The sequence below is a fragment of the Aptenodytes forsteri genome, unplaced genomic scaffold, assembly GCF_000699145.1.
Source record: "Aptenodytes forsteri isolate BGI_AS27 unplaced genomic scaffold, ASM69914v1 Scaffold369, whole genome shotgun sequence".
Taxonomy (NCBI): domain Eukaryota; kingdom Metazoa; phylum Chordata; class Aves; order Sphenisciformes; family Spheniscidae; genus Aptenodytes; species Aptenodytes forsteri.
The window spans coordinates 290,980-299,906 of NW_008794965.1; the positions used below are offsets into that span (position 1 = coordinate 290,980).

Sequence of the window (8,927 nt, forward strand, 5' to 3'; positions counted from 1 at the left end):
CCGGGCAGCTGAAGTGGTATGAGAACTACAGGCGGGGGGTTTTCCCCCCGGGGCTGGTGGAGGTCAGCCCCGCCAGCCGGGAGGTGCTGGAGGACTACTATGAGAAGCACAAGGGGCTGCGGGAGGAGGACCTGCCCGGCCTCTGCGAGCGCTCCCACCTCAGCGCCCAGCAGCTCAAGGTGTGGTTTGCGGTGAAGGCGGAGGAGGAGAGCAGGGGCGCCGTCCCCGAGGAGGCGTGTGCCAGCGAGACGGCGGGAAGCCGGAAAGGGCCGTGCGAGACCGGCTCGGAGGTGTCGGAGAGCAGTGAGTCGTGGGAGCCGGGCGGTCAGGAAGGCAGCGCCGGGACCCCCGATGCCCCTGGCCCGCCGCCCGCTGCGCGGCTCGGTAAGGCCCCCGCCTCGGGCAGGGCTGGCTCTGCGGGAGGGTTTGGGCAAGCACGGGGCACTGAGCATTTCCCATTTGGGAAACCGAGGCTTTAGGGAAGGGTTTAGCGTCCGGTCTTGCTGTTCAGGATTTAAGTGAGGAAGCGGTGAGGAAACCCCTGGGAGGGAGGGGGGACAGGGAAGGAGGATGAGGAGGGTCCGGCGAGATGCCGTGAGTGCAGCTGCCTGCCCGCCCCTGCCTGCCTTGCTCATTGGATGCTGGGTCCACTCTGAAGCCAAACCCTGGCTTTATTTTAAGCCGAAGTAAAACCAGCAGGAGCGTCTGGTCCCTTTACCTGCCCCAGGGGAAGGTGGCCCTTGGGTTTATTTATGAAGTGGATGGGTATTTGGGAAGGAAGGGGCCTGGCTGCTGTCCTCCCTGCCATTGGCTCCTTCCATGCCTCCCCCTGGCCTTGGGCAGCAGACGTAACCCCTGCCTGCCTGCGCAGGCAAGAGCCTCCTCCCTTCCCTCTCCCACCGCCAGCTCTCCAGATGTGAGCATCCTTGTTTAGTGTGGGGCAAGGCTTGGGTGTTGAAGATGGAGGCTGCAAGGAGGGAGAGGACATGGAGGGCTGGTGTTTACAGCTGCTGGCCCTACCCCTCCTCCAGGACTCGCTTTTCAAAGGCGCGCGCATGTGTGTGTGTGAGCACATGCACACGTGTGGAGGAGAGGTGAGGTGGTTTCCAAGCCCTCTATGGGCTCTTCAGAAGTGCAGCTGGGGGCCGTTTCCTCCCTGGTGGGGTTCTCACCAGGTGGGGTAGCTGAGCACTTGCCCTGTCCTGCCACAGGCTGCGCAGCCCCTCGTCTGCTCCACACATGCAGCCCCTTGCCGGCATGCTGGGCAGCTGGGATCCTGTCCAGCCCCGCTGCCTTGCTTCGGAGCCTCCACTAAAATTCATTGCTTCCCTCCCCTGTCTAATGCAGAGGAGGTGGAGCGTGTGTTTGAATGGGCCCTGCCCTTCTTGCAGCTGAGAGGTCTGGACGTGGGTTGCCCTGTGCGCTTTGCTGGGGAGCGGCTGCGGCTGCAGGAGCGGGCTGGCGAGGCATTGCAGCGGGAGCGGTTTGGGGAAGGGTGATGGGCCAGCTTTTGTGCCCGTGCCAGGATGATGGCTGTGCCCCTGCTAGGACCCTCTGAGCGTGGCTTTATGCCACCCGGAACGAGGTGGTCCCATTCACCCCTCGTGGCACAGAGGCAGGAGGTGCTCAGTGAGGGTGCACAGCTTCAGACTGCTGTGGGCTGCATCCCGCCTTAGCCCTGCTGATGGCCAAAGCCCAGCTCCGCTCCCGCGAGGATTTTGGGTTTCCTGGCCCCTCTGAATGGGGCTGGCCTTTCCCTGCAGCTGACTCCATCAAGGCTTCCAATTTTGCCCATCCTGAGGCACTCCTCCACCCCCTTCCTCCCCACCCAGCACTCCACTTGGGTCGCAGGTCCCTGCGGCGAGCCGGAGCTTCTCTGAAATCTCTGTTCTTTTTCAGAAACAGACTGAACTCAAACCACCAGCCCCGGAGGATCCGCTCTTACCCTTGAGAAGAAATTTTTGGTCTTCAAGAAACCCATGGGCTGGCCTGATCTAAACCTCAGGAGCAGGACGTGGTGATAAAGCACTGCCATAAATGAGACCTTTGAGCACAGCACACGAGAGAGCGCGCGTGCAAAAACCGGGCACTTAGTGCAGAGCTTTTGGCGGCCCAGCCGAGGAGATGGCTAAGAGCTGGCGGAGGCGGGGGCTCAGCTCACACCCAGGAAATAGGATGCTCTTGTTTGCTTTCCAGTGGACAGACTTTCAGATTTCATATTCATATACCGATGCCTACAGCTGCCTATACAAGCATAACGAATCTCAGACATTGTGTAAACAAGGTCATTGCTTAGATATGGACTATCATGGCACAGTACTTTTTTCTTTTTTTTTTTTTTTTTTTTTCCTCTCATCTGTCCATTAATGTGTTTGTTCTCTAAAGGTTGGCATAGCTGCATATATCCTCTCCGCCCTTTCTGGTCCTTAAGCCCTGGCAATGAAGGGCTTTGCGGGCACACAAGTGTGTATGTGTGTGTTAGGAAAGGAAAGGTATCTGAGAAGAAAACTGCCAGTCTCGCATTAAAGTCCAGTGGGAGTTGAGTGAGATTTTCATCCCTACGGATGAGGTTAGATTTAGCATTGCATACTCTCCAATAAGTAGCAGGTTCCCAGACCCAGACAACCCAGGAGATGGAGTTTGGTGTCATTTGTCCCTTGCTGGCTAGAATATTTTCCCCTGTGCTCCTGGAGACTGACTGTAGCAGGCTGTTAAATCTCCAAGTCTCCCTTTAATCACTGAGAACTAGCACATAATAATTTTTCCATCCTGACCTGGAATCCTTTTCATTGTTCAGAGAGAACAAGCTGTTCTTCAGAGAACAAACGCAGAGAATACGCAGTGTTGCTGTGAGTGGTTCAAGTCATTGTTGTCTCCAAGGGATCGGCGAGGCAGCAGCTCTTCTGCAATCAGGAAGTTTCCCTCCTGCAGCCCTACATGACAGATCCTCCTGCAGCAGCGCTGGTAACTTCAAGTGTTTGCTCCAGTCGTCTTTTTTTTTTTTTTTTTTCCTTCTCCTTTTCCACCCACCCCCCTCCCAGTTCATCTGCAGTAGTTCTGGCGAAACAGCAAAATAAATTTCCCAGTTAACCTTCCTGCTTCCCGGTACCTGTACATTTTTAACGTGCCCATGTTGTCTTGGGTGGCTGCTGTGTGATGCAACTACTTGAAGATTTTTTTAATATTCTTTTCTAATAGAAAACAAGGTCTAGGAGGGAAACTCTTGAGCTGAATAGTCCAGCCAAATGCTGTGTCAGACCATTCTGTCACAAACTAATCAAATTCCAGCTCAAAATTGGTTCCATGTCTTGCCTTCACTTTTGCTCTTGGAAGGCTATTCCAGAACTTCACCACCTTTGAATGGTTAGAAACTTTATTTAAATTTCTAGTTTGAATTAATTCGTGGCCGGTTCATTTCTGGTTTGCTTTGGAGCCAACATTGTCCTTTAACTTAAATAGTTTTTGGTGTTTATCCACTGATGTATTTATGGAGAATAGTCATAGCTCCTTATTTTTGCCAAGCTAACTCAGCCAAGCTTTTTCAGTAGAAGGTTTTTATTTAGTGAGAGCTTTTTAATGTGGGAGACTTTATTGTTGCTGGTAAATGATATTTATTAGAAGGGTGGGTAGCAAGCCCCAAAGGATCGGATCCAGAGATTTACAAAAAAAATCTGGTTTAAAAACAAAAAAGCTCTTTCAGAACCTCTTCCAAAGATGGTGTCTGATTTCTACCTTTAATTGCCCTTGCTTTTCCAATTCTTTCCACCCACCCCCCTCCCAGTTCATCTGCAGTAGTTCTGGCGAAACAGCAAAATAAATTTCCCAGTTAACCTTCCTGCTTCCCGGTACCTGTACATTTTTAACGTGCCCATGTTGTCTTGGGTGGCTGCTGTGTGATGCAACTACTTGAAGATTTTTTTAATATTCTTTTCTAATAGAAAACAAGGTCTAGGAGGGAAACTCTTGAGCTGAATAGTCCAGCCAAATGCTGTGTCAGACCATTCTGTCACAAACTAATCAAATTCCAGCTCAAAATTGGTTCCATGTCTTGCCTTCACTTTTGCTCTTGGAAGGCTATTCCAGAACTTCACCACCTTTGAATGGTTAGAAACTTTATTTAAATTTCTAGTTTGAATTAATTCGTGGCCGGTTCATTTCTGGTTTGCTTTGGAGCCAACATTGTCCTTTAACTTAAATAGTTTTTGGTGTTTATCCACTGATGTATTTATGGAGAATAGTCATAGCTCCTTATTTTTGCCAAGCTAACTCAGCCAAGCTTTTTCAGTAGAAGGTTTTTATTTAGTGAGAGCTTTTTAATGTGGGAGACTTTATTGTTGCTGGTAAATGATATTTATTAGAAGGGTGGGTAGCAAGCCCCAAAGGATCGGATCCAGAGATTTACAAAAAAAATCTGGTTTAAAAACAAAAAAGCTCTTTCAGAACCTCTTCCAAAGATGGTGTCTGATTTCTACCTTTAATTGCCCTTGCTTTTCCAATTCTTTCTTTGTCCCCTCTTTTGAGGCCGCCTTGCTCAACTCCTAGGAAGGGGCTTTATCTGCTCAGTGCTTTGCAAGAGAGAGGGCTTCCTCTCGCCTGGCGGTACGTGCCTACGTGGTAGGTGCCTGCGCCTGAGCTCGCGTAGCTCCCCTGGCACACAGTGTAACCCCCGCGGCCAAGCGTGAGCATCTGCTTCGGAAGGAGATGACCTACACCCTAAAGAGAGCCAGGGCGATGCGCTCAGATGCAGACACCCACACTGCAACCATCCCTTAGCAGTCAGATGAACCCTCCCCAAAACGCTGCGAGCAGGGGTGGTGTCGACCCGGAGCACCCTGCTGACACCAGGCTCCCTAAATTTCTTTCTCGTTAGAAGCACTATTGCTGGTCATGGCGTAGTTGGAGGCATAACCGGCAGCAATCCCACCTCAGCCTCGTGTCGGCTCAGCCGGGCAGCATCCCCGCGGCTCTCCTCCAGGAGAGCAGGGGCAACTGCACTGCGAAGACAGCCAGAGCCCCAGGGGTTCACCCTCGCGGGTGCAATCCTGCACACCCCGAAATGTCACAGGTGACGGGAGAATCTGGGTGGTCCTAGAGCCAAGAGGTAGCAGATCTGGGAGTCGTGCGGCCCGAGAGTATGAGTGTATGTATGGTGTTACCTTCAGAGAACAAATACAGGTAGGTCAATTTACTCTCTAGTGTCTATGTACATGCAGGTTTATTTAAGTACACGTATATACAGTTCAGATATGCCATTGATTCTTTATTGCATTAAAATGTACATTAAAAATGTACACTCTTACTAACTACTTGCTATATAAATATGTTGGAAGTGTAGTTTGCCCATTCAAGGTGATTTTCTGTGGGATTTTTGGTGTACACTTAAAGGCCTATGGCTAATTGGAAGAGTGATCCCCGCTCCATCTACAGAAATGCTTAAGGACTATGGTATGAACTGGTCCCTTTGAACCATTTTTCCATGCACTAGCTGAAATTTTTTGCACTTGGATTGTATTCGGCCAGTTTTCCAGAAATATTCAAAAGAGAAGTCTTGTGAGCTAGAGGGAGAATTTCCCGGTGTACACAGAAAAACCAGCCTTGAGGGTTGGAAGCTGCTGAGGTTTTTGAGCTTTGTCTCCATGCATTCATACAAGAACAGCAGGAGTTTTCTTTCTTTTGGGTCGGAGGAATTTTAAAAAGTGGTTCCATGCAGACTCCCCTTGGACGCGGCGATGGGGGGGGGGGGGCCCCCGGGCGGGGGGGGGGGGGCGGGGGGGGGGGAAATCAAAAAGCAATCGAGTTCCCTTTCTAACTCCTACATTCCTTGTTATCTGCATTTTTTAGTTGACCTGAAATCTCCATGAAAGTATAAGCTGAAGATTTTTGAGGGTTTAGCTCTGTGGTCCTCTGATTCCCTATGCATCGTTTTTGAAGCTGAGGAGAAGCAGGTGTCATCTCCAAATAGACTCAGGTTTTGGTGCAGGACATCAGAAGTGTGTTTGCATCGGAAACTGAAAGGAAAAATTGAGAGGTGGCTTGACGGTCCCAGCAGCAGCTCTTCTGGTGCTAAGAGGAAGTGTCACCACAGTTCTACACAGTGTGTGAATATTTGTCATCATCTAATCAAAGAGGACTATCTTGACTTGAAAGGAGGGGTGTAAGATAGAGGTCGTGTAGCCAGCATCAGTAAGGAAGGGAAATTAAATTCTTCACCTCCATCCGCTGTGTGTGAGCTTAGGCTTGACAGGCACAGTAGTAACCATCATTTTTAATCCATGTGAATCTTGTTACTTATGTCTCTGAGGCTGCTTAGATTAAGGGCACAATCCAATTGCTTAATAACCCGAAACCCTGATTTGTGCTGTACCTGGCTCGCTCGTGTAAAGGGCTGCTGATTCTCCTGATGCAAGGAACAGAGTTACTTTATTCATTACCAGCAGGCCCTGCCGTGAGATTTCTAGACATGGCTCCGTGTTTCATTTGGGTAGCTTATTTTTCAGCTCCTTAATTAGCATCCTGGAAATCATTCTTTTTTTCTTTTTTTTTTTTTTTTTTTTTTTAGCAGAATACTAAACAAACCATGATTTATAGGCTCCTATTTCCACTTGCCTGAGAGCTGAGCGCTGCTGCACAGCAGGCCCGCAGCCACGGCAAGAGGAATGGGCTCAGGTGCTTGCTTCGAAGCATGGCACGCAGTGGTCAGCATATGCCGCAGAGCTCCAGCTGCAGGTATTTAGCACAGCTGCACGTCCCCTCCCTGCCAGGGGCTTGCGTTGGTCACCACGAGAAGCCACCGGCAAAAGCGGTAGCTGCTGGCAGCTGTGATGAGAAACCCTGTAGTCAGCCCACAGCTGAACGCAAACCCTAACCTGCCCGGGTGACGCTCACACAAGAAGCTGGAGCTGCAAGGTATCTGCTTAGTTAATTTTTGCTAGGTGTCCCCTGTCTGTTCAGGAGGAAAAGGAGGATGTAGAAGGCTGGTTTTCCATTTAGGGGTTTGGGTATATATATATATATATTTTTTTTTTTTCCTTTAATGAAAAGCAACAATTTTTGGTCACAGGTAGAAGTGGTGTTGTATTCTGTCTTCCCTGCAGCCCCTCTCTTAGAGACATTACAGAGGCAACCTGATCGGGAGGTGATGTTTGGAAGCTGGGTCACTGGGAATCAGAAGAGAAAGATGATTTTCAGCACTTTTAGGCACAAATTAGAAAGTTAACGTGATGCTGCACCTTCCTGTCAAGTTGATATTATTTAAAATGCTTGTAAACTTCTCTCTCCTGTTGCCCGGATAATTTTGGCTTCGCTCTTTTCAAATCAATCGGTGGCTGATGTGATTCAGCTCACTGCAGTAACCTCTTGTAATTTCTCAGTCAATCACAAAACCAGCAGGGTAAGATTAGGCAACGCTACAAATGGAGAAGGGGATGAGACACTTGCAAGCCGTACCTTTTTGCAAGTTTAGTTTCTGCTGTATGTTTTACTGGCAGCGGTCCCTGCCAGGGATGCTGGACTGGCATCGCAAAACCTTAAAGCAGAGCAAGGGAGCTCTGTTACCTAAGCAGTGATTCATTTTATTTTATTTTCTCATTATTGCCTGTTCCAGTAAAGAGTGCTCTGTTGGCTGACGTTGGCCGTATTTTGATGGCACAATTAAAGCCACTTTTTCCCTGTACTGATGAAGGGTGGTATTAGGAGGACTCTTGCTTACTGGTGCTAGTGAAGGTTGGGCTAGGAATCCATGGCATAGAAAATTTCTTGCTAAAATTGCACTTTCTCTCTGCCCCATCTGGCTCCTGGTGGTGTTATGGGTACGTGGCTGTGATTCCCCTTGCACATACTAACATTGCACTAAAAGAGAGACTTTGGGAACAGCGTGTTGATCACTTTGTTTCTCAGCAGACCACAAAGTCAGCCTAATGGGGTCTCTTTTTTTCTTTTTTTTTTTTTTTTTAATTATTGTTATTTAGAAATCATGCTGGTGCTGAATGACCTGGAATTTTTGCTTGGATTTATCCAAAGGAAAATGTAATTGTGGCTGCAATGGGACCTTTCATAAGGGTGGCCGTGCAGCTAGGGAGCAGAGCAAGGGCTCTGCTGTGTAAACCGTCTTTGTACCGGGGAGGTGTGGGGGGTTCCAGTGGGGTTATTATTGTGTTTTTTTTAAGACCACAATTTTAGATGGTCACCATGGCAATCGTGTGAGACAGGAAATAGTTTTTACTTTTGGTAAAGGTTTTAAAGAGGAAAAAAAAAGAGAAGCTGCCTGTGATTGTGGGCTGTGGCTATTACTAGGGCTAGGGTAGCTTGTACCTGCTATGGACTTTACCTGCTCTTATTCTGAGGGCAAGAACTCCCTGTAGCAACAATGCCACTTCTGAGAAGTGAACGGCAAGTTTCCCTTCCTTTTGTATATGTGGATGTGAGGGTGGGCGAGGGGAAGAGCTTGCTTGTACAGTTCGTTGAAATGAAACCAGACATTTTTGGTTGTTCCTAAATAAAGAGCGTAAAAGACGAACGCGAGTCGACTGGTGATTGCACCCGGGTTTGGGGAAGCCCACGGGGCGTGGGGTGCTGAAGTGCCCTGGGGATGCCCTATGCCTGGTGCTAATGCTGGGTGATGGCGAGAGCTGCCCCGCGCAGGGGGATATTTGCTTGTCCAGGAGCGGGGAATGCTCGGTCACAACCCTCATGTTCATTTTAAAAGCACGACAACTGACCTGCAGGGTAAAGCCATGAGTGAGTGACCCTGTCACTGCTTGTCCCCACTCTGGTTCAGAAAAGCATGGTCAGCTGTAGTGCATACCCTTGTTTTTACCCTTTTGAGTGAATAACACTAAACCTGGGGCTGCTCCTGGTTATTTTTTCCCCCCAGTAGCTGCAAACTCCCTGACAGCAGGAGGAGGGAGGGAGCAGCACAGCCCCCCCGT

General features: G+C 49.3%; 1 protein-coding gene across 1 annotated transcript in view; it reads left to right on the top strand.

The window, feature by feature from the left end:
* Positions 1-3,685, top strand: part of ZHX3 (zinc fingers and homeoboxes 3) — a 35,159-nt gene extending 31,474 nt beyond the window's left edge. The window contains exons 4-5 of the mRNA XM_009275526.1: positions 15-384; positions 1,900-3,685. Of these exons, the coding sequence (XP_009273801.1) occupies positions 15-384; positions 1,900-1,910 (381 nt within the window). The 3' untranslated portion in view covers positions 1,911-3,685. The remainder of the gene's footprint in view (positions 1-14; positions 385-1,899) is intronic.
* The last annotated feature ends 5,242 nt before the right edge of the window (positions 3,686-8,927 follow it).